The 26,212-nt window shown below is 41.2% G+C and overlaps 1 protein-coding gene across 1 annotated transcript in view; it reads right to left on the reverse strand.

Annotated features, from left to right (window-relative positions):
- The window catches only part of SLCO4C1 (solute carrier organic anion transporter family member 4C1), a 97,464-nt gene that overhangs the window by 50,066 nt on the left and 21,186 nt on the right, over nt 1-26,212 (reverse strand). Inside the window, exons 2-5 of the mRNA XM_040342838.1 lie at nt 19,410-19,673; nt 13,109-13,303; nt 12,676-12,772; nt 6,492-6,613 (exon numbers count right to left, since the gene is read on the reverse strand). Coding sequence (XP_040198772.1) covers nt 6,492-6,613; nt 12,676-12,772; nt 13,109-13,303; nt 19,410-19,673 — 678 coding nt within the window. The remainder of the gene's footprint in view (nt 1-6,491; nt 6,614-12,675; nt 12,773-13,108; nt 13,304-19,409; nt 19,674-26,212) is intronic.

Below are 26,212 nucleotides of genomic sequence, written 5' to 3' on the forward strand. Positions count from 1 at the left end.
CACTGACAGTTGAATGTAAAAAAAAAAAAAATGCCAGCAAAAAAACTAATTTTGAAAAATACGGCATGAGGTCCTCCCCAGGTCAATACCAGGCCCTTTGGGTCTAGTATGGACTTGGAGGTGACCCCCCCACACCAAAATCCCTACCAAACCCTTATCCAAGCATGCAGGCTGGCAGGTCAGGAAATGGAGGGGATGAGCGAGCGCTACACCCCCCCCCACACTGAACCATACCATAATTACCCTAACATAGGGGGGGATGGGTGCTTTGGGGGGCTCTTCCCGACAACCCTGGCAGGTGGTTGTTGGGGTCTGCAGGGGGGGCTTATCAGTATATGGAAGAACCCCAGATCCCGTCCCCCCTATGTGAATGGGTATCGGGTACACTGTACCCCTACCCATTCACTTAAAAAATCTGTGAAATGTAAAAAAAAAAAACAAGAGACGGTTTTTCACAGTCCTTTATTAAAAAAAATTGCTCTGAGTGGTCTTCTCTCGCTGCCGTCTCTCCCGGTGCCATCTCCTCCCGCCGCTGTCTCTCCCAGTGCTGTCTTATCCTGCCGCCATCTTCTCTTGCTGCTGTCTCTTCCCGGTGCTGTCTACTCCCCGCTGCTGTCTTTTTGTGCTATCTTCTCCTGCTGTTGTGTTCCTCCTCGGTCTTGTTTTTTTTTTACATTTCACTGCTTTTTGAGGTAAATGGGTAGGGGTACGATGTATCCGATACCCATTCACATAGGGCGTTTCCAGATTCCAATAAGCCCCCAGCCTGCAAACCCTGACAACCACCGGCCATGGTTGTCGGGAAAAGGCCCTTGTCCCCATCAACATGGCAGAGCCCCCCCAATGCACCCATGTTGAGGACATGTGGCCTGTTATGGTTCAGGAGGGGGGGAGCTCACTCATCCCCTCCCTTTCTTGACCTGCCGGGCTGCATGCTCGAATAAGGGTTTGGTACGGATTTTGGGGGTGACCCCATGCCATTTAAAAAAAATCCATACTAGCCCGAAGGGTCTGGTATGGACCTGGGGGGGGGGGGGGGGGGAAACGACTCTATGCCGTTTTTTCACAATTTATTTTTGCCAGCAAATTTTTTTTTTTTTTTTTTTTAATTCGGCAGTCAGCTATGGCTGGCTTTAGCCTGTGACTGAACAGTGAACTCATAAGCTTATCTCCTGGTCACTCTGTTCTCTCCTTCTAGCAGCATATTCCTTGTTAGCACATAAACACTGCAGCATGACCAATTGGCTACCTGTGGTGCCTCTCCCAGTCTTTGCTGTACATGTGACTCTAAAGCCTCGTACACACGATCCAAAAATCGTATGAAAAATGCTGCTTTCAAATCGATTGTACGATAATCAGATCGTTAGTACAGAGCTTTCGAGAGCTGATCAGAACAGTTCATCCGATATTATTCTATCGGACATGCAAGGATTTTTTTTTTTCGTACAATGCCAGATCGTATGATTTTTGTTTAATCAGTAGAGCTGTTGTTCGAAAATGCAATACAAATGCATTAAAACACATGACATCACTTCCCACTTTGTATTCTTTCGTACGAGAATTTTCGTGACTTTAGTAAACTCATTAGATTTGACGTGAGATTAGCATACAAAAAAAAAAAAAAAAACGAACGATCATTCGTCCGATAATCGGATCGTGTGTTTTGGGCATAATGCCGCATACACACGATAATTTTTCGGGTTATGTCATTAAAAACTTCCGTGTGTGGGCTTCAGAGCATTTTTCGGGTTCTGAAACATGCTCTATTTTTTCACGTTTTAAACGTTGTCGTTTTTCGGGTTGTAAAAAATGGTCGTGTGTGGGTTTTAACGACCTGAAAAATCCGGGCATGCTCAGAAGCAAGTTATGAGACGGGAGCGCTCGTTCTGGTAAAACTATGATGAAGCTGACTTTCATCAGTCTTGCCTACACACCATCAGTCAAAAATCCAACGCGGTGGCGTAAAACACTACGACGTGCTGAGAAAAATGAAGTTCACTGCTTCCGAGCATGCGTCGACTTGATTCTGAGCATGCATGGATTTTTCTCCGATGAAGTTCCACACAGACGATCATTTTTTTCTATCGTTTTTTTATCCATAGGATCCATCGGTCCGTTTTAATCAGACAAACAGATCGTGTGTACAGGGCATAACAAAAAGAAAATTGAACAAATGTTCTCAAATCAAAAAAGTGTGTACAACCTGCTTTATGTGGCAGTTACTTTCTTAGATAACCACATCAGAGTTATTCAGATTATACAACACTTCTTGCTAATGTAGAGTAATCTGAAGGCCTCATGCATTCTGACAGATGTATTTTATTTATCTAGACAATGGATTTTTCGTGGACTTTGAAGCCTTATTTTCTATATGTGCAAGAAGGAGTTACAAATCAATTTCCAAAGGCGGTAATCAGCCAGGATTTCCAAATCATTACTGGCATACAAACTCAAGATTAAAAACACAATAAAAAGGAGTGGCTATTGCACCATATAAAAAGCAATATAAAAAGTGGTTTTAAACCTGAATCTGAGAAAAGCACATGTATCTGTGGTGTTTACTTGTCTCTATTCAATGCTCTAAGTGTTGTTTCTCTCTGGTGCTTCGTTCCTCTTATCAGCATGAGTCACTTCTGAGACGTTTTCCTGACACATGATATACTGTATATTTGTGTGTGTGTGTGTGGGGGGGTAGCTCAGAACGGAGCTTGTCTATTCAAAACACAGTTCTTCTGCTGTGTTGGGGGGGGGGGGGGAGTGAATTTGAGATGTTTTACAATTTTTCAAAATATGGGTGTAAGGTGGGAGATTTTGTAATAAGTACACAATTTGAGTTAAAACACCACGGGGGAATACTAGATTAGGATGGTTAAAATGGTTTGTGGTGCAGTGAGCTTTAAATAGCTCTTTAGAATTTTGGAAACTCCTTTTAGCTACTCTGGACCTAATTGGCTCATCATTCGCCTCATTATTTTACAATTTACAGAAAGAACAAGACAACAGAAAAAAATGTAATGCAGCAGTACAAAATATAAATGAAATTCACCAAAAAAAAAAAGAGGAAAAACCCAATTACCAAGAAATCCTCATGCAATAAACTAAACTACTAAAGTATAGTTCTAAAAAAAAACACCCTCCAAATGTAAGAAGAAAAACAAAACATTTTTCAAGCAAATATCACATATGCAGCAATTTTTTTTGCACAAAATCAATTTTCACAAAATTACTCTGCTCATCTTTATTGGCCAACAGGGACCAATAACATGAGTGATAGGCAACAGGGGGGAGGGATCGCTAAAAAGTGCTTATTTGATCATAATTTAACATGGTCTATGTCAGTGTTTCTCAAGCTTTTTTTAGTCAAGGCACCCTTTAAAATTATGGAAAATCTCAAGGCACTCTTTAAAATTATGGAAAATCTCAAGGCACCCTTTAAAATTATGGACAGTCTCAAGGCACCCCATTCTAAAATGTAAAAATTGATTCTAATAGTTTTACATAATTCCCGCAGCATCGACACATGCACCCCCCACCAACATTAGAGGTGGGTTATTCTTACAAAGCAAATCCACTTTTGCACACTAGTACCGACTAGTACTCCAGTGTTTCTCCTCTCCCTCTGTTTCTCTCCATCACTCAGCTAATGTGACCCCAGTGTTGATGGAGGGGAGGGCAGAGGAGGGTCAAACAAGGATGCTGTGTAGGCGATCAAAACCCTTCTTATCAACACTGATGACATCACTAGTTGTTAGGATGCCAGTGGCTGGAAGGTTGAAAGGGTGTACAATTAAAACCTATGGCTTTGTGTAACTAAAAGGTAGGCTTGATCCACCTGCTGGCTTGTATACATTTTTGGGCAATTTGTAGGCATTTTGCCAGGGGGCTCCTGAGGAAACCTCAACCTCTGGGTGCCTGGGCACCCTGGTTGAAAAAGGCTGGTCTATGTTATCTTACAAAATAATACATTTTTACGAAAACAACACACCAGGAAAATTTTAAAATGAGCCCAAAGAGATTCCAAGATTAAAGTCATGTGGCTAAAAAAAAAAAACATTATTCTTGTGTATCCTTATTATTTTGTTAAAGCTTTGCGGATTGAGCCTATGGTCTTGATAATCTAACAAAGTCTCTATTTTCAGCAGCTCTTTTTTGGACATACAAAAGGTACAAAAGAAAAGCTTCTGGCATGAAATATGAGCATTCTGGATCATCTATACACAGGAATACTTTGCATACTTAGACCTTAACTTTCATATTACAGAACATAGTTGAAATCTCAGACTACTTTCAGTATTTATCATGTAACAATGCACAGGTTTTTCTCAAGAGTGTCTCCTTACATTATGATAGAAGACAAAGACTATGACAAAAATCATATCCATTTTTGTTAATAAATGAAAGCAGACAAAAATGTGAGGCTGGGACGTTTACTCTCGTGAACTAACTTCTGGTTTTAATGGAGCTCTGCTTGCTTCTGCTCCCAACAAGCAAATAAGTTGAAGCAACTGTGTGCACCGTGACGACTGCCAGAGACCAGAGCAGCACTGTGCATTACAGCCAGACCTTCCGAGTCCCAATGAGACTGTCCCACTTACGAGTCTGACTCATGGGATGACCGCCAGGCACCCACATCCAGAGCAGAGAGCTGAGCAGACTGTTAGTGTGTAGCACATTACAATTACAGCAGGCCTAAGGCCTCCCCTCGGACCACCATCCATTCAGAGCCTTGTGTGTGCATTACACAGACCTCCTCTGACCACTGGCAGTGGCATCCAGGGCACCGTGGCTTACAGGCCATCCCTCAGACCCGAGACCACCATCTAGCACTGTGCATCATTACAACAGGCCTCCTCTGACCACCGGCATCCAGAGCACTGTGCATTACAGGCTATTCCTCAGATTGACCACAGAGCACTGTGTGTGCATTACAGGCCTCCTCCAACCACCCAAGCCAGACCTGAGACCACCATCCAGCACTGTGTGCAGTATTACAGGCCTCCTGTGACCACTGGCATCCAAAGCACTGTGCAGAATTACAGGCCTCTCAGACCACCGTCCAGATCACTGTGCAGAATTACAGGCCTCCTCAGACCACCATCCAGAGCACTGTACAGCATTACAGGCCTCCTCAGACTATCATCCAGAGCACTCTGCAGCATTACAGGCCTCCTCAGACCACAGTCCAGAGCATTTTATAGCATTACAGGCCTCCTCAGACCACAGTCCAGAGAATTTTATAGCATCACAGGCCTCCTCAGATAATCATCCAGAGCACTGTGTAGCAGTACAGGCCTCCTCAAACCACCATCCAGAGGACTCTGCAGCATTACAGGTCTCCTCAGACCACCGTCCAGAGCACTGTGCAGCATTACAGTTAATAGAAAATGCTCATATCATTGCATGACCTACTGCTGCTGCCTTTTGCGGAACATACTAAAAGCCTCCAGAGTGACACCATGTCCATGTCCCCGCCCTCTTTGTCAACCCCACTGTCTGTGAAACCCTTGTATATGTGGCGGATGAGAATATTCAGGAACGGAGTATGCCGTAGGAAAATCCACATTGCCCCACACACAGAGAGGGTATTAAGTGTCACAGATGACCTCTCTAGAGGCCGGCGGAATAGAGCAAGTGTCATGTTGGCACAAAGTGCTTTCCTTAAAATAAATCAAAACAAATGGAAGTGTTTTATTCTCCAGGTATTTCTACTTTTAACATAAGAAACATACCTAATAGTTTCGGGTTGTGCATATTACGATAGAATCAATATTTTCAACAACAGTTTTAATTGTCAATTTAAATTCATAGATAAAAATTTGCGTGATGATGCCAGTGCCACCATGCAGTGCACATTTACTTGAACTTAAACAGCTCAAGAAACTGAACAGAAGTTCGGTTCCGTTTCCTGAACTGTTAAAATTCATATAAATTAGCACTGCATTTTATTTTATTTTATTTTAATGTTACACTTCTGTCAAAAAAGAAAAACAAAACTTGGTTTTGCTTGAATAAAGAGCTGTTATATAGTGACAAAATCTGTGTCTGTAGTGCATGTTCAAGCCCTAATACCATAAATAAAAACATATTTGATTTTTCACTACAGGAGTATATAATGAGTTTGGAAATTGAAGAGAAATGCTTAAATAATGCATTACAATTTAACTACACCCACTAGATTTTAGATGACTAAAATTAGTTTTAGTCGACTAAATTTACATTAGTCTAGCAAAATGTGCTGGAGATTTTAGATGACTAAAATGTACTGGACATTTAGTCAACTACAGTAAATACCACTAAAACTAAAACAATTGCAGAAGACCAAAATGGGACTAAAATGCCATTTTAGTCAAAAGACTAAAACTAAATCAAAATTTGCTGCCAAAAGGCTGCTGGTGAGCCTTGCTTAAATCTGTATTTTATACCCATATTCTTTTGTGATGTTAGTGATAAAGTCTACTTGTAAGTCATGCGACTCAACAAATCATTCTCACCTGGTAAGTGTTTTGGAAAGCAGGAGAAAGGCATAATAAGTAGCCATGTTATTAGGCCTACGACTACAAATGCAATCCACCACGCACCAAGCCAACGGGGGTCATCTGGAGAAAGCGAAGTACTTTAGGGAACATCACAGAAATTATATGTCAATATCATGAGTTATGACAAAATAAGCCTCATTAATGCATTACATCCAATTTTGTTAACATAGTATAATCAAGGACCAAAAAAACTTGCAAATCTTAAATTACAACACATAAAAACAAACATTTGTCAACATGGCCTAATCTACTCCAACAAAATCTCCTGAATTGGGTTTTTGAGGCAAGAAGGTCCTGCTGTCTGTCCTCTGTAAGAAAGTGGAACCCAAGTCAAAAGTTTAGGATAGATTGCGGAGGGGTGAAGCCTTTCAGGTTTTTACTGCAGGTTGTGTCCATGTTGGTAATATTTATTTTCACTTTGTATATCTGTGAGAGTAAACAAGTGTAAATCTCTCCAATCCAGTGAACCTAAAATGCATATCTATGCAACAAAAACTCTACAACTATGAGAAAATTAGAAAGTATTATCAGTGTAGCCTATTTTGAGCACACAGCTGCCTTGATGCTATAAGCTTCTTGTATGTGATTCTGCATGGGAACTCCTTAACACATCTTATATTATATACAATAACCCTTTCTTGAGTAGCAGCCCTGTCTCCCAGCACAAGTGCTCTCACAACATCCAGGCTAAAGCCCCACGGCTACCTTGAGTATCCAAGCAGTGACTGAATCTAACATGATACAATTGCTGCTCGGCTGACAGTTTTTCAATTGCCTTCTTCAAATTTTCTGTTAAATTTTGTTGAACTGGGTGGTGCCTACCTGACCACTAAGGGCTGGATTTCCAACCAATTTAGAAGGATTCTGCATGTAGTTTGGATTTAATACTGCTTGAAGTATGAATAAGCTTACAGGATGGGCGAAAGAAAAGATTACTTCATCAACAATTTGCTGCTCATTCATGATCTAATCACAAGTTGTGTAGGGCATACTTACCAAGAGTCCCAGATTTGCCAGGACAGTCACATTTTTTGTCCTAAGAGGTATGCTGGGAATACAGGCTCTCTAAGTGGTTTTATGTATTAAACATCTAAGCCTAGTACAAAGCTGCTCATACTGACAGTCTGCTGACACAGTGTTGCAGTACCTCTTCTTTCCATTAGTACATTTTGTAGGTAGAGCAGCTCTCCTGGATAGGCACTATAGCTTCTGAATAGAATACGTGCCTCTGTAATGCTATCACATCACATTGTGGGTGGGCTCCATGTCCACCCTTAGTATGTGTTCCTACCGCCTGCCAGCATCAGAGAATCTGGAAAAAAGATAACTGCACCAATCAAGGGGGATGAGGTGTAGGGCAGCAGAATAGTGCTGAGGGAGAGGGGATGCACCTTGGAGTCAGAGATGTTCTTGGCAAACCATTGGACACCATGGATTGCTAAAGCGGGGTGCACTGGAGGAAGTGGTGTGCTGGGAAGACATTGGAGGCATTGGTATGCAGTGGTGTGCTGGGAGGGGGTAATGGAAGCATTAGAGTTCTAAGAGAAGGCATTTGTGTTCTAAAGAGGGCGTTGGAAGCAATGGTGTGCTAAGGGGACATTGTAAGCATTGGCATGCTGAGGGGGTCACTGGTGTGATGGGGTGGCACTGTAGGCAGTGGTGTCTTGAGGGGGAAGCATTTGAGCCATTGGTTTGGTGGTGGCCATTGAAGGCAGCGGTGTACTGAGGGGGAGGGGGGGCATTGGAAGCACTGGTGTGTTCATGGAGCATTAGGGCAATGGTGTGCTGAGGGGGGAATTGGTGTGCTGGGGGGTTATTGGAGGTATTGATCTGCTGGGGGTATTGAAGGCATTGGTGTGCTGGGGGGTGGAAGCATTAAAGTGCTGGGTGGGCATTGGGGACATTAAAGCAATTGGTGTACTGAGGAGAGGGCATTGGTGTGCTGAGGGGGGCATTGGGCCCCCCTCAGTTATATGCTGGGGGTCATTAAAGCAATTGGTGTACTGAGAAGATGGCATTGGTGTGCTGAAGGGGGAATTGGGGTTCAGTAGTGTGCTGAGGGGGGACATTGGAGACAGTGGTGTGCTGGGGGCCATTGGTGGCACTGGTACATGAGGGGCTTTGGAGGCATTTGTGTGCTGAGGTGGGCATTGGAGACAGTGGATTTCTGAGGGGCATTGGAGAAGTGGTGTGCTGGAGGGGCATTGGTTTGTGGGGGAAGGTATTGGAGGCATTGGTGAGCTGGGGAGCATTAATACTGTAATAGCAGAGGTGAGTCCCCTCCCTCCCCTTTTGCCATGTCATGCGCTTGCGCAGTAGGGACCCGGTCATGAAGATGAAAAGCTACACTACTTGGTTCCCGTACCAGAAATTACGGTGGCAGCACCCGACAGCTGATGAAAACATCAGCTGTGGTGCCGACATTGCTGGACTCCATTACAGGTAAGTGTCCTATTAAAAGTCAGCCGCTGCAGTATGTGTAGCTGCTGGCTTTTAATTTTTGCAGGGACAGGCGGACCTCCACTTTAAAGGCAGAGGTGTTCTGGGGGTTATTGGTGGCAGAGGAGTGTTGGAGTATGCAGCAGCTGCTGTACTGCTGGAAGAGGGGGGGGGTTGGTTTTATAGGAGGCAGTGGTCTGCTATACATGGATGTGCTGAAGGGGCATTTATTTGCAGAGGTGTGCTGATGTACAGAGGTATGCAGGGGGTACATTAGTGGCAAGTGTGCTGAGGGGGTAAAGACGTGTCCTGGAAGGGTACAGAGGAGTGCTGGGGGGGTATACCGAGGTATGCTGGGGGGGTACAGACATGTGCCAGAGGTGTGCTTAAACATCATTCGCCAAAGCACACATTATGATGTGCCACATCATTTTTCACCACTGGGTACTTAAGGAAGTCCCAGTTCTTGCACCATTCAGCTGCACCCCCACTTGTTACTTCTTTCTGCATCCTAATCTGACCATCAAACCTGCAGAGATGTGCACTTCTGGATTCATGCACTACTTTTAGTCTGATGCAATGCAATTTGAGCCCATTCCAAATGAATGAGCTCAAATAGCACCACACCGAATGGCATGTGAATTGAACAGGAACATGCTGCACATTCCTGTGCAATTCATAGTGTGAACCAAGCTTTATATATGTTTAATTTAAGCTGAACTACAGTACAGGAATTCAGCCACTGTCTAAAATGTCCAAGCTTTCTAGGGAGTTAAAAAATAAACAGTGAATCAATAATCATATTGAATGAATATGATGGCAATATGTGATGTAAAAAAGTGTACTCAAGTGATAAAGAAGACAATATATAGTTACACTAAATAACTAAAAAAATTGGTCTTATATAGTGTGTGTAAAGGTGAATACATTCCATAAAAAACAAAAAATATATGAAATAAAATGTGAAAAATACAGTACCATTCAACAAATCAATTGAATGAGAAGGATATATATAGAGCAACCACCTAAGTGAAGGTTCCTCAAATATCAAAAAATGGTAGCTGATAAAGATAGCACTAGAATGTACAAAGCCAGTAAATAAATGGACCTAATACAATTCTGTCGAAACTGGTCAGGGCGGTGCTACGCAGTGACGTCACCACGCTCCCACGTGACCCGTTTGCACGGGCGTTCGTTTTTCTCAGCTAATGCCGGCTTTTTAACTTTTTATTTGTACTTTTTATTTGTACCTTTTTTTATGCTGTTATGCCCCTTGAGCCATATAATAAATAGCTTTTGAGGTAATGCACATTGTTGCCCTCATCATTTTTTTATCTATGACCCACGGACTTATCCATGCTGGAGGAGGAGAGCATTATCCCTACTGCTGCCTTCAGAAGGAGGAGATCCTGAGCGGTCGGATGATCCAATCTACCTTGGCAGAGGTTTGTTTCTGCTAAAGCGCTTCTGACCTCTCCACCTGAGGTCCCAACTATCTGGTAAGAGTACCCTAATAATTTGTGTCACATCGGAGAACCTCTCAGTGTGGTGGTGGTGTACGGCAGCCCTGCTCTATCCTTTTCACCTACTTGTTTTTTTGTGGAAACTGGACTTGTTCCCTGGAATCAGGATTTCTTCTGTTCAGCCATCAGTGCACACTTGTTGGTCTACCGCATTTTTATATATACTTTATATCTGTATTTTCTTTTTTGGACTTCCTGGACTATGAGCAGTGTCCCTATTGGTTATTGATTTACACCAATATTGTATAATGTATTAGGTCCATTTATTTACTGGCTTTGTACATTCTAGTGCTATCTTTATCAGCTACCATTTTTTGATATTTGAGGAACCTTCATTTAGGTGGTTGCTTTATATATATCCTTCCCATTCAATTGATTTGTTGAATGGTACTGTATTTTTCACATTTTATTTCATATATTTTTTGTTTTTTATGGAATGTATTCACCTTTACACACACTATATAAGACCAATTTTTCTATTTATTTAGTGTAACTATATATTGTCTTCTTTTTCACTTGAGTACACTTTTTTACATCATGTATTGCCATCATATTCATTGAATATGATTATTGATTCACTGTTTATTTTTTAGCGCAACTTATTGTTTTCTTATTACTGTTTGCATGATTGTCACGTGTTTATGTTGCTGCTTTAATTCCTCAATTAATCTATTTCTTAATGTACCACTCTAGTTAGATTGGCACAGAATATGCCCCCCTTTTTTCCATTCTAGGGAGTTAAGTCCAAGGAAGTGCATTCCACCTCCTGGACTTATCGCTTTAACTTACCATTTTTTACATTTTTACTGAGCGTCAGAAGGATAGCTATGACTATACTTCCATTGCTTTTAGGTTAGAGATATGCTGTTTTTAGAACCATGTCCCTTTAAATCAATGCCCCGCCCCTAATTCAATTTCTTCCCCCTCCTCCAGTGGCTTGCTGGACACACACGTTAAAATATTTCAGTGTGTATTCCGCCCTTTCCGCCCCTTATACTTACCTGAGCTCAATCCCAATCCAGCGCTGTGCCCATCTGTAGTAGCTCTTTCCTCTTTTCTCCCTGCTCTCACAGGCTTTACTAAGAACAGTGTGAGCCATGTGACAGTTAAATCCTGTGACAAGGGAGTGGGGGGGCAGGGTCAAGCCTTGCTATCTGTGTCTATAGACACAGACAGCAGGGCTTGGAATCAGGTCTAGAAATGTGCCATGATAGGAAACGGTTTTCTATGGTAGCAGGAGGAGCCAGGAACGCCGTAAGGGAAACCGACAGGAGGAGGATTGGGGCTACTCTGTGCAATTCTATTGCATAGAGCAGGTAAGTATAACATGTTTGTTATTTTAAAGGAAAACAAAGACTTTGCAAATGCTTTGAAAAAAAAATGGCAACTATGGTAAGGTAAGACACATACTTGGTCGTACATTTGAAATCTTGATTTTATAATTTTTGTCTGCAATTCAACATTCGTTTTTAGGTTTGACTCAAAACTGCCTTGAAGATTAAATGACGAGTAACATCCCTTATATACACATTGGGGGAGATTTACTAAAACTGGAGCGCTCACAATCTGGTGCAGATGTGCATGGTAGCCAATCAGCTTCTAACATCAGTTTGTTCAATGAAGCTTTGGCAATATAACCTGGAAGGTGATTGGTTTCTGTGCAGAAGTGAGCCTAATTTTGCACTCTCCAGCTTTAGTAAATAAACCCAATTAAAATCCATGAAGTAGCAGTGTTATCAGCCTAGAACAGGACTACAGAACACCCACTCCTCTTCTCTCTCTCATGTGTTCTGTTAACAGTCAGCACAAGCATAAATCATAGGAAGTTATCTGTTCACAAGATTTTGGTCAGGATTAACATTTTTGTTTGCACTTATTGAACATATACGGCATGGGTGCTCAACCTGTGACCCCCCCCAGCTGTTGTCGAACTACAATTCTCATCATGCCTCTGCCTTTGGGAGTCATGTTTGTAAATATCAGCTTTGCAATGACTCATGGGACTTGTAGTTCTGCAACAACTGGAGGGCCACAGGTTGAGCACGGTATAACAAAATGCTTCAAGTCAAATTTACAGACCAAAAGGCATCAAATAAAAGAACTTTACTAGGGTTCACGTATTTTAAAATGATTTAAATAGGGCATGAAATATTTACTAGGTAACGTAATGCACTTGCCTTGTCCCTTTTTCAAAGTCAATATAAATATTTAACGTCTGTGAACCAATTAAATATCCAATTGCAGGGCCCACTACAGACATTCCATATGCAATTCCTGGAAAATAAGAATAAATATTAGATTTAGATTTATTTGACAATATTTTGTAAGTATGCCTTTTTTTAATCTAACTAAAGTTATTTAAACATTGAAAGTATATATCTGTACTGAGATGCAGTTGACATACACAAAGGAAAAGGTATGTTCGCACATCATTGACCTAATATAGGCACATGGTCATATTAGGTCTTTCTCTCATAAGAATCCCTGTACTTTTGTAACTTCAGGGTTCAGACCGAATCCAAGATCATCCGTAATCAATAACAAACATTTTATTTCCAGTGTCAATATATAATATATATATATATATATGTATCAGAAAAGTTGAATTACCTATGTACAGTGAAGATTTGTGCGTTGGAAGGCTGTCATCAAAAAAAGCTGTTCCCAGAGTATATAATGGAGTTCCTCCAACTCCCATTAGCAGCTGACCAAGAATAAAGACATACAGGTAGTTTGAGAGGGAGGAACCTTTTTTTCCAGTACACTCTGCCCCAGTGCCGTTAAATCCGGATGTTTCACAGAAATCTGGAAAATAAATTAATTTCTTAATGTATAGCACTATATTTTTTATAAAAAAAAAAAAACGAAAGAAAAAAAAACGCGCTAGTAAATGACCTCATAAATAAAAAGTGTAAGCAGCAAAATCTCCTGTGAGACATATACACAGTACACAAACATAAAAAAAATAGTCTCACTCTAATCAAACAAATATAAATTCTGATAAAAAATATATATTAAATGTTGTCGTTCTCTAAGCATGAAGTGCTTTCTTTCAGCCACTTGGATGAGTGGCTTCAGCAGGCTGTGATAGAGATATCATTCTGTGTTAATGATGTTTAGTACATAGTCAGTTAGCAGGCTTGTAGGGACTGCTGGCACATACTGGGAGAGATATTAAATATCTAACACTTCTTGGCACATGGTATTCCTTTCTGAGCTTTTGCCCCGTGGGATGCTGAAAGGATCACCCTTAGTGGGAGGACCCTTTGAAGGTACCTGATACCTTAAAATTCTACTTATGCCTAGAAGAAGTTGTCCCCCACAAAGGAGGGTGGTCACTGACTTAATGGGAGCTTTTCCAAGCTGTCCTGCCTTGAATGCCTAAACTAAGATACCACTAGTATCTCAGTTGTCCAAAAGCCACACTTTTAAATGTCCAGCCGGTATAGCCTTGTGGGTGAGAGACTTAGAAAGTCAAGAAAAACATGCAGAAGACCAAGCATTGTGTTTTAGCAACCTACAGGAACCGTGTGCTCTCTCCACCTTCCTTCCTGATCTTTATGCACATGTGCAATAAAACTACTAACTAAAATGGCTGGTGCCCATCATTCTGAACATCCTGAAAAAAGAAGCACTCCCTGAAGATTGTGCCTTATGCCCCGTACACACAAGCGTTTTTCCTGTCGGAAAAAAAAACTGATGGTTTTTACGACGGAATTCCGCTGAAGCCTGCCTTGCATACACACTGTCACACAAAAGTTCAGTGAAGTTTTGACTGCCAAGAACGCAGTGACGTAAAAGACGAGCTGAGAAAATAAAGTTCTATGCTTCTAAGCATGCGTCAGAATTTTGCGCGTTGGAATTTGTACACACGATCGGAAATTCCGATCAGTTTGTTTCCTAACGGGAAGAAAGAGATCCTGCTCTCTATCTTTTTCCAGCTGTTTTTTCGTTGGAGAAAGTCTGATGGAGCATACACACGGTCGGGATTCCCGACCAAAAGCTCTCATCAGACTTTTTCCAACAGGAAAACCAATTGTGTGTATGGGGCATAAGACTTTTATTGTGAAATAAGTAGATAATTGGGTCTCATCACCAAGACTACTAGACGGTCATAAAATATTTTATCACCAGGGAGAGTGAAGAAAGCCACGAACTAGGGAAAAATGAAACATCTTCACAGCCTTGCTCTACAGATCTATTACAGGATGGCCAATTTTTAAGTTAAAATCAGATAATTGCATTTTAAACTACATCAAAACAACAGGTGTTCAAAGCCTTGAAGTCTATTTTCTTTAGAAAGCAGCCACTGCCTGAGTTAAAAAGCCTCAGAGCTGTCTATGTGGAAGCAGTGATCTCTCTACAGAGTTCCACCACACCCACAGATAAATCATACCTATAGATGTGCAATCAGTTCATGGAAGGAAGTTCATGCTTTCTGCTGATTGGAGAACTCTAGTTCTGAAATAGGGAGGGAGTGTTTTGGGTATTTACAGAGGGACCACAGCTTTCACATAGAGAACAAGGTTCCCTCTTTGCATTTTTCTGAAAGAGTGAGTACCCTTTGTCCTCAGCTGCATAAGGGACTTAGAAAGCTAGGAGTGTTGAAACAACAGGACACTTATCCTCCCAGTAAATGGCTGTGCAGAGTGGTATGTCAGCACAGGTTCTGGCCATTGAAGAACAAGATGGCTGTTCTTCCAGCACAGCCAGAAAACGTCATTTGCCCCAGACAACGTCATTTGTGTGACAAAACGCGCGTCGGGAGAGGAGACGTGCTGACATTATCGCGTGACAGTCCGAGCGGACGGGCGTTCGCTTAGCTGGCCGGCTTTATTTTTATGCTTCTATATGATCGTTCTCTTGTAAGTGTTTTATCTCATTAAATTTTACACCTTTTCTAAGGTATTTCACTATTGTGAGTCCTATTATTTTTTTGGGTATCTCATCTACTTGGTGACATCTGTGCCTTTGAGGATCCATTGAAAATTTCCACTGGTGTGTGCTGCAGTCCATGTTAAAGGCCCGGGCTGGGGTTTACAGCCGCAAGCCATCTTTGCTTGCCATCTGGTAAACCTGCATTTCTTAGGCCCCGTACACACGACCGAGGAACTCGACGTGCCAAACACATCGAGTTCCTCGGCGAGTTCAGTGTGGAAGCCGCCGAGGAGCTCGGCGGGCTGACTTTCCTCATTGAACAACGAGGAAATAGAGAACATGTTCTCTTTTCGGCCCGACGAGTTCCTCGACGGGTTCCTCGATGAAAAGTGTACACACGACCGAGTTTCTCGGCAGAATCCAGCTCTGACCGAGTTTCTGGCTGAATTCTGCCGAGAAACTCGGTCGTGTGTACGGGGCCTAATGATGTCTTCACTTATGGTGGTGGATTTCCTAAAAAAAAATTTTTCGCAGAAGAATTCATTTCAATTGTGTTTTCTTTGGACTTCATTGAACTTATGATTTAACACAATTGTTATTGCTTTATTTGCATTTTTTATCATCACTTGTTATAGTTCATACAGTTCTTTACAGTTTATAACAGTGCAACTACATTTTTTCTATTGTCTATTTTTGTGTGTATATCACTTTTTAGTTGCTGCTTCTTATTGGTGTTCACTTAGCGCTGTATTTTTTTCCTATATCTAGTAAACAGCCAATGGATGTTTAAGCACTAAAGGCATTAGAGCGTTAAGATGATTCCTAATTTTTCTTAAGTGAATCTAAGTGTATATATGCCATTATCTCCACCAGTACCGTACTACTAATATCATGTAGGAAAAAAACATGTACATATTTAAAATAATTATAAAAAAAAAGAAAAAAATCACCAACAACCCAAAATCCATACAAAAAATTCAGATATTACTGTCAATTAATTATGCATAATAATATCCGCACCAAGTGAAGAAATCCTCTATATTTGACCAATTTTCTCCCAGTAGTGCATCAATTCACACCACCACCACAAATGCACACTCACTGCCAACCCATTGACCTCTAACTTAAAGAAGAGCTCCAGTCTGTCATTTTTTTTTAATTAACAGTATTTGTAGCTGCTGACTTTTAATATAAGGATACTTACCTGTCCAGGGATCCCACCATGTCAACACCCCTAGCTGATTCGTCAATCAGCTTTGGATGCAGGTGCCAGCCTCTATAGTAAGGGAAAAAGGAAGTGAAACCTTGTTTCTGAATAGTCCCGCAATCTTCTGGGACCACTGTGTGTCCCAGAAGGCAGTAGGAGAAGTAGGAGGGTCTGGAAATATCATTGATTGCCGTGAGTTGATCTTACCTGGAAGTGGGAGCAGTTACCTGTCAAAACCAAGTACACTCTCACCTAAAAAGTGCCAAATGTGGCAATGGAGAGGGGAGGGTGTCCGATCAAGCGGAGCTTCCCCTTTTGGGTGGAGCTCCAAACGCTGTGGGATAAGCCAAATAGTCCTCCAAATCGATCACACCATTCATTAGTAGATCTTCTGCGATACAATCCTATCTTCTTTATCGCTCGAGGGAACACCACAACATCAGACCACCAGAGAAATATAAACGAAGTGTAGTATTTTATTAAGAATCAGATAAAAAGCATAAAAAAGGTATTCCACTTACTTTTAAAAGTGCCCAGCCTCAGAACCAATATAAACAGCCTTAAAAAGAGCTAGCGCCCCCATGTCTCCAACTGGCAGCTGGCATGCATTCCAGGCTGGGCCCGATGGCTTCCTGAAGACGCAATTGGCAAAACTAGTTGAGGCTCCACGTATTCTGTCACTTTCAGGTCCATTCTATTATCACATCCAGCTCGAACTTAGGAGAATAGGTTGATGTCTCAGAAGATCTACTAGTGAATGGTGTGATTGATTTTGAGGAATATTTGGCTTATCCCACAGCACTTATTGACCATTATTAAGTTAGAGATCACTGGATTGGCGGTGAGTGCGCATTTTTGGTCGTGGCGATGTAAATTGATGCATTACTGGAAGTACATCAGTCAATATAGAAGATTTCTTCACTTGGTGTATGGATTATTATGCATAATTTATGGACACTAATATTTGCATTTTTTATGGATTTAATTGTGTTAGGCTGCGTACACACGGTCGAACATGTCCGCTGAAACTGTTCCGCGGACCAGTTTCCGCGGACATGTCCGACCGTGTGTACGGCCTAGCGGACAGGTTTCCAGCGGACAAAAGTTTCTTAGCAAGCTAAGAAACTTGTCCGCTGGAAACATGTCCATCGGACATGTCCGATAGTTGGTATACCTAATCGGACATGTCCGCTGGTTATGACGTGTAACCAGCGTCCCGAAATCCCACGCATGCGTCGAATTGATTTGACGCATGCGTGGAAGCATTGCACTTCCGTGTTTGAGAACGTCGGTGTCTTCTACGTCACCGCGTTTTCTGTCCGCAAGGATTTTGGTCTGATAGTGTGTACACACATCAGACCAAAAGCTCCCAGGAGACATGTCCGATGAAAACGGTCTGCAGACAGTTTTCATCGGACATGTCTCCTCGTGTGTACGGGGCCTCAGTGTTTTTTTTCTTTTCATTTTATAATTATTGAAGGTAGATTTTTCACTTTAAGGAGAGCAGTGTCACATTTACATTAATCACATTAACAGGGCCAGCGCCTTTAAACACAATATTTAAAATCATGTTTTGAAAGAGAAAATAGTTTGATGTCCACATTTCTCTGTGTATTCAGTCATTAGACAATTGATTCAGCAGTGCTTTGGGCCATCCAAAGAATACATGGAATATCTTAATCTTGATTCGTATTACTAGGGTTACTATGGTACATATTGTTTTGTATTATTACTGTCTTTTTATTGAGAAACATAAACATAAAAGTAAACAATGCAGCATCCATAGGTTTTTCTACTTGCAAGGTAAAATACAGTTGGCACCATACAATGAGAAATCATAGACAAAGGTAAGGGGAATATGGCAAGATACATATATCTTGAGTAACATAGTCAGAGAGTATCAGCCTGTTATAAGAGATGTCTACTATATGGAATAAACTTGAAAAAACTGTAAGATAATTTAGCAAAACTGGGTTCAGTAGTTGAGCATTAATGAGGAGAAATAGAGAAAAAGTGGAAAATATGAGTAGAATGAAAAGAAGGGTAAAAGACAGAAGGGAAGGGGAGATAGGCAACCAGTGTCCTCAGTCATAGAGATGGAGCCTTGTGCTCTTATTACCCAAAATAGGGAGATAGGGAGAAACAGGTGGTGGTGGTGTGGGGTTGCTAGAATTATCCAAGAGAGTCTGCCACAGTTTCCAAACCTTATTGTGTTTACCAACAGAATCACTGATAATAGCCACAAATTATTCCATCTGTTTGATATCACTAACCCTGGTGTGAAGCTCCATCAAAGAGGAGCTGATGTATTTTCCAAGTGAGCGCAACGAGACATTGCACTTTGGTAAGAACATATGACAACCATTGTTTAGATGCCTTGGAAAAAGCTGGAGGAGGTTAACCTTAAAGGTACGTTTTAGGCATAAATGGAATTCAGGCATCAAAACGTTGATGCCAATAGGGTAGGATAAGGGGCAATTCCGAAATATATGTTGGATTGTGCCAAAAGAGTTTTCTTGCAGCTCCAACATCTATCATCAGCCAAAGGGTAAAGAGCTCATAGCCTATTTTGAGTATAATACCAATGGAAAAGTATTTTGTATTGATTCCCTTTGTCCAAAATACATATTGAGCTTTTGGCCGCTTGGGACAGGGTTAGATTTTATTGACTACTAAATATTATTTATTACAGCACCTTAAGAAAAAAAGTCTGTGAAACAACAGATTCATTTATTTTATAAAAATGAATATGAAACCAAATAGAAAATGCTCCCACTCAAATGTTATTACTGTATACTCATCTTTTAAAACAGTTTATTAACTTACCATTATATCTGTTTCCATACTGGTATGAACTGGTAGTAAAATGAGGTATGGAGAACACTATGGACCCCAGTCCAATCATAAATGCTGAAAAGGCAAGCCATCTAGGCTTGTGTCCTCTTTGTCCATAAAAAGACACAAAAAGTGACAAAACACAAAATGCAATGTCATAGCTGGCAGAGACAAGCCCAGTGAGGGAACTGTTTAAGTCATAACGTTTCTCAATAGTAGAGATGACTACATTTACGAGGCCGTTCACAGCAGTACCTGCAAAAGAAAAAGACAGGGGGCAGTGTAACCAATAATTACTAATAAAGATGTAAAATATTCATGCTGTTTAATACTGGAAAAATATACATGTTGCTAGGAAAATTATTTGAAAGGTTGATGGCAAGAAAAACTTGGATGTAAGTAATGCATAGTTGTGTATTTTTTGACTGATCCTGCCCATTTCGTCAATGGACAACTGTCTAAGGCCATTTCTAGATTACTGTTTTATTGTGCTATAAAGGAAAAACGTTCTGTAATAAAACAAAATACATTTCTTCATCAATTTAGGCCGAAAAATCCCAATAAGTATATATTGATTGGTTGAGCGAAAGGTATACAGCATATACTGGAATATTTTTTTTTTTTTTATATATACTAGTAATGTTGGAGATCAGCCACTTATAGTGGAACTACGATAGTATGGTGGGAAGTCTGACACTAGCTAACACTTTTGAACCAGTGAGACTCATGCACTCTGCAGTGCAGTTGAGCATCATAGGAAATGCAGTTACAAAACCTATGGGGTGCCAAGGCTCGCTATCACTGATCAAAAGGTTAAATGTTTGACTAACAAGCGTTTATTTTATTCGTTTATTTATAAAAATGCTTATTGAGAGCACAGTCTTTACTCGAGGGCCTCGATGCGCTCATAAAACCAACATATCCCATATACAGAAGAAGATCTCTCAGTCTAGTACATAGTAAAACAATCATAAAACCAAATAAAAACAGAATTTAAAAGAAAATTAGACACGATACTAATGTCTGATCCTAAGTTGGGTCATAAGCTTGTAAAAATAAAAAAGTTTTTAAAAACTTCCTAAACTTTAATAGATCATTCTCAAGTCTCATATATTGAGGTAAGGAATTCCAAAATGTGGCGCCTTGTACATTCAACGTCCTTATGTGTGTGTAGTGCACCCTAAATGAGCTGCAAGTAAACTGGAATCCCCCACCATGCACAGCAAAGCACACCAAATTTTCACAAAGCACTCTTGAGTCAGAGAACAGTCTGTGACTTAGTTTTTGTTATTTATTGAAGGCAATAACTTGGATAGGGATGGGAAGTTATGGGATTTGCCCATTTGACTTCAACAACTCTTCCTATATATAGTGTCTATATACAGTACAGCTCCTCTTCTTGCTCCAGACTTGCTTGCAGAACCCAGCTGGAGCAATCTGACAGTCACTCAGTCAGATGCAAGCAATGGTCCATTACAGGCAGGAACCCAAGGCGCCCTTAGGTGTGTAGCAGAATTTCAGTGTCCAGCTTGCATCACACCTGTGTCTACTGATCCCAGCACCTCCTCTTTAGGCACTGCCGACCTACGTGGCTGCAGCTGCCCCCTTCACTAGCCCTCCAGGCTAACTTTTCTCCACATTCCTCCAGACTGACACTTACCAACCCGCATGGCTGACTCTCAGGAGACTTCCCAGACATGCTTCTGTGCCTCCAACAAGGACTTCCTCCATGTGTTTTGGCAGGATCCTTCCAGCACCCAAGACTCAGGCCCGTGATCGTCCCCCACCAAGACTAGGGGGCACCCTCAAGGGTCACCGACAGCCACTTCATCACTCCATCTTCCACCCAACTGCCCCTCCCTGGCATGACTATTTACAAGGTGGCCTGCCCCCTTCCAGCCCCTTACTGGGGATTGGCTGAGGGCCTTGTAAATATTCCAAGCAGCTCCTCCTAACCTCCACCCCCTATATCTGGAACATTCTCCACTGTCCCAGAAAACAGGAGGCACCAGAAAAGCTGCTAGGATGAGTCACCCAGACCTGGGTCACTGAACCCTGACCCAGATTCATAGCTCAGGCTTAGCCCTGAGCTAAAATAAAATTTTACCCACACTAGCAACAAACCTATCTACATCCAGCACACTAGAGGGTGCTACATGTGTACTATGAGGTGCTTTCACTATGGGAGTTTTTTTTTTTGCCTGCTTTGCAGGGAAACAAAAACCAGCACATCCCAGCTAACAGGACAGAGCTCTGTATTGTTTACATTGACAGAGCTCTGTCCTGTCTTCCTCCTCGTCGATCAGCAGGTGCGGGCGGTCATCCATTGGCCGGCCCCAGCTGAATAGCTTCTGCTGCAACTAATCACCCCTACCCAGAAAAGCAGAATCATGTATATATACACACATGATTCTGTGCAGCCGGCCCGGTTGCAGTAAACAGTACACTACAAAGCGTGGTCAGCAAGTGGTTAAGGATCAGATTACATGCCGCCTGTTTATTCTCTTCTTAGATATTCCAATGTTACGTTCCATTGTAGAAAAAGCCTTAAAAAATAAAATATTTCTGCTAAATCTTTTTTTTTTCCTTCTGATATTATACAGGCACTCACTGTCATTACCTTGTCAGGAGTTACAATTGTGTTCTCAGGCTGTCAAAACGCAGCTAAATACGGTTGTTTGTTAATAGCACGCCTACTTTTTGGTTTATGCTTAGCTATACAAACAATTTTAGGACAGGGAAGATAAATACACAGTACAACAATGAGAATAACTGCTATGTGCAGAATTGGCTCCCCTGTGGCTATGACTTCATTCCCCTATGAGATGAACCTTGGTAATTTTTTTCCAGAGCAGACACCATGATATAATAATTTTGTATGTTCAGTTATTCTGTACACAAAGAATATGAATGTGAAAATAAACGTAAACCCAGAATACAAATGTACAGAAAACAGTTTGCGTTCTTTGCATGATTGCACAATGCAACTATTTGAAAATATAACACTGATACCTAGAAAACCAATCCAAAAAATCATAGCTGAATATTTAATCCTTTTCTATCAATGTTGCATTAGTGATTACACGGGACTTTAATAACAAACAGACCAGAATACAACCAAATGTTACCAAATCTTGGATCAGTTCACTAAACTAGAAAAGTTCCTGCACATCCTTAAAGTGTAGCTCCAGCCAAAATGTATTTTTATAATTTTGAATAACATGAGAAAGGGTTTAAACCTCTGTCAGTTTTTTTTTATTATTGCTGCCTGGAATTGCAGAGATTTTAATGTTGTTGTCACCAGTACAGAAAACAAAGACAATCCTACAACAGGGGCACAGATATGAATACAAACATAACAGGCTCTCTAGCATCCCTAATCTGCTATAAAAAAAAAAAAAAAAAAAAAAAAGAGAGTTTAGCTTATTGAATCCCTGTTGCAGATTGTTCTTCACATTCTGTCCTGATGACAATATTATTACTAGAAGAGGAAGTGAAGAGAAATATTTCTAAAAAAATCCCATAGAACAGTTCAAACTGAGAGGGGTTCTAACACTTCCCTACACTATTCAAAACATAAATATTTTCTGCCCAATTTGGGTCCTCCGGACTGGAGGTCTTGGTTGGTTATTTGGAATCATTGCTTAGAGATAAGGATCTCCCTAAAGCCCTGTCCATTATTTACAAACATTTATTCATAGACACCACTAAGGTTTTGGCCTCATGGAAATGTGGCATGGTTGTCATACTTCCCGCATCTTGATAATGATGACTGGGACTACATATGGAGCTCTAATTTCTCTACACTGGTGTCAGCACAGGACCACCTGATGGAATTTCTCCATGGAATTTATTATACCCCAGCTAAACTGGCGAGAATTTTTTCAACACACCTCTCGAGCTGTTGGAGATGTGCTGTCCCACTAGGGTGGATTTGTTGCACATTTTTTGGCACTGCATACCCATTCAACAGTTTTGGGCACAGGTTATGGATTGTGTCAGGTCAGTCTCGACAATTACCATTAGACCCTCTATAGAAGTTTGTTTTTGGGTCTGGTAGATCTATTGGTACCCAAAATGGTGATCCGCATGCTACTTAACTTGCTACTATACTATGCACGTAAAAAAAAGGCATACCCCACTTTTAAGAACACAATGGGGTTTATTTACTATCGCTTGAGAGTGCAAAATCAGGCTCACTTCTGAATAGAAACCAATGAGCTTCTAACCCCAGCTTGTTCAAGTAAGCCTGGTAATAAAAACTGGAAACTCATTGGTTTCTATGCAGAAGTGAGCCTGTTTTTGCACTTTCCGGCGATCGTAAATAAACCCCATTGTGTACTTAAAAGTGGGGTATGCCTGTAATTATGGAAACAAAAAAATTTGCGCTAACCAGAAAATAGATAACATTTAAATTAATAAAACATAAAAAAATGTGAGTATGTTAAACCCGAAGGCAGCAATAAACAGTGCATATACACATAAATAACATAAGAAAAGAAAAACTGCGCCAACTCTATAAGCCAGCTGTGATACCGGAAAAATCAATACAATGATCAATATAAAAGATAGTCCAAATAAATGTCCTAATGTAAATAAGGCAAAAAAATGCAGGGATATTTCAGCTGGAGTCTGACAACACCGCAGTGAAGGGCATGAATAATCAGTGAAACCACCACCACATAGATAGCCTCTTACCAGATTGATAAGAGGGAATAGCCTTGAGCAAATACACCGCTCTGTAATGACACCGGATCCAGGGGAATCCTGATCAGAAAAGCCAGCTGCCCAGGAAATCCTCCAATCGTCCAATCCTCCACAAAAGAAGTATCAGCCCTTCCACTCAGAAGTCCCGTAGATCCCAAGAACAGAAACAGACAGACGCATTTCGTCACAGGTTGACGTTATCAATGGGTAACCTGTGACGAAACGCGTCTGGGACGTGCACTCAGTGACGCTACCGCGCTCATTTTTGAATGAGGAAGGGCTCTTGTTGCTGGCCGGCACATGTTTTTAACGCTGTACGATTTCATGTAGATTGTAAGTACAACTTTTTATACTAAAATAAACACCCCCAAACGGTATGACGCTATAGTCTGTTTCTGTTCTGGGGATCTACGGGACTTCTGAGTGGAAGGGCTGATACTTCTTTTGTGGAGGATTGGACGATTGGAGGATTTCCTGGGCAGCTGGCTTTTCTCCCTTGGAGGATCTGATCAGGATTCCCCTGGATCCGGTGTCATTACAGAGCGGTGTATTTGCTCAAGGCTATTCCCTCTTATCAATCTGGTAAGAGGCTATGTGGTGGTGGTTTCACTGATTATTCATGCCCTTCACTGCGGTGCTGTCAGACTCCAGCTGAAATATCCCTGCTGCATTTTTTTGCCTTATTTACATTAGGACATTTATTTGGACTTTCTTTTATATTGATCATTGTATTGATTTTTCCGGTATCACAGCTGGCTTATAGAGTTGGCGCAGTTTTAATTGTAATTATCTTGTTCTGGAAGAAACTTGTGGCTTCTACCATTATATGGTTGGAAGACGTTAATAAATAATACCTTACCTCTGTACAAGGCCACTTATGTCAGTAGAGGAGTACCTGGTAAATTTGACAAGGTGTGGGGCGGTTGGGTAAACAACACTTCTACAGCTTCAGATTGATCGTCTATAGATTAAAGGTTCCTATGATTAACAAGATGCTGAGTATCTGTGGGCCTTGGTGAGCACCTGGACCAGTTCCTAGTAGTATTCCTGAGGGGATGTGATTTGACCCTGCTGTCTATGAAACTTGTCACAGTTTTGGGTTTGGGAGTTGCATTGTCCGCAGTTGTTGTTGCCATATTACGTGACGTTGAATGTTTATGTTTGTAACTTTATTATGAAAATTTCAATACAAATTTTTTTTTCCAAAAAAGACAACGTTGAAAGCTGTCATTGCCGATGGCCTACAGAAAACACTTGTCTCCTGGCAGTCTGCTGTTCTATGAGTTAGTTCTTTTTGCGGCAATGACATGACAAACAATGAAGTCAGAACACCTTATTTGTACAGATGTTATAGCTCAGTGACTCTGGAAGTATTAAATCCATTAAATCAGAATGATTGCCAGGCAATTAACATTTTCAGAATGAGATGTCAACAATGGCGATGGCAATCTCTATATTATATTCAAAACAGTTTTCCTTTAAATTTGAAGTGGTCTGTACCATGGTGCCACACATTTTACTGTTCAGACATAAAGAAACTCAAATTTATCAAATATTTCCATCTTGCCCATCAATTGTTTTCCTGCAGTTACCTTAAGTCTCTACACAAACTTTTTGAAGTTGAAGGTAATTTGTAACTTAACATCTATAATGAAGAAATCACAGGTTACCTTGCCCTTGCAAAAGCTCTGTTTATCCACATGGGAATACACAGGTGTTCTATGCATCTCTTTGCAGGCAGTCGCTTTCATGTCATTTGGGACACAGGCACTGCATCCCACACGGGTACTCGCATGGGCATAAACTGTAGTACAAACAAGTGGCCACTGCCCCCACCTATAACTGGTATTTTTAGTAAGGAGCACTGGAAGGGTGAAGTATGTCAAACAAAACCAAAGAAATTTCCAAGCTCAACTTACCAACCAGCCAGTGACCAACCAAAATGGGGTGCCTTCTTTAAAGGCACAGGGGCACACTGAACATCCAGCACATAGCACCATGGCAGCAAAGCAGGGGCGGATCCAGGGGGGCAACAGGGCAATTGCTTCCCCCCCCCTTTCCTGAAAATGTCACTGACTGCAGTCCTG

This window comes from Rana temporaria, chromosome 1 (genome assembly GCF_905171775.1).
Source record: "Rana temporaria chromosome 1, aRanTem1.1, whole genome shotgun sequence".
Taxonomy (NCBI): Eukaryota; Metazoa; Chordata; class Amphibia; order Anura; family Ranidae; genus Rana; species Rana temporaria.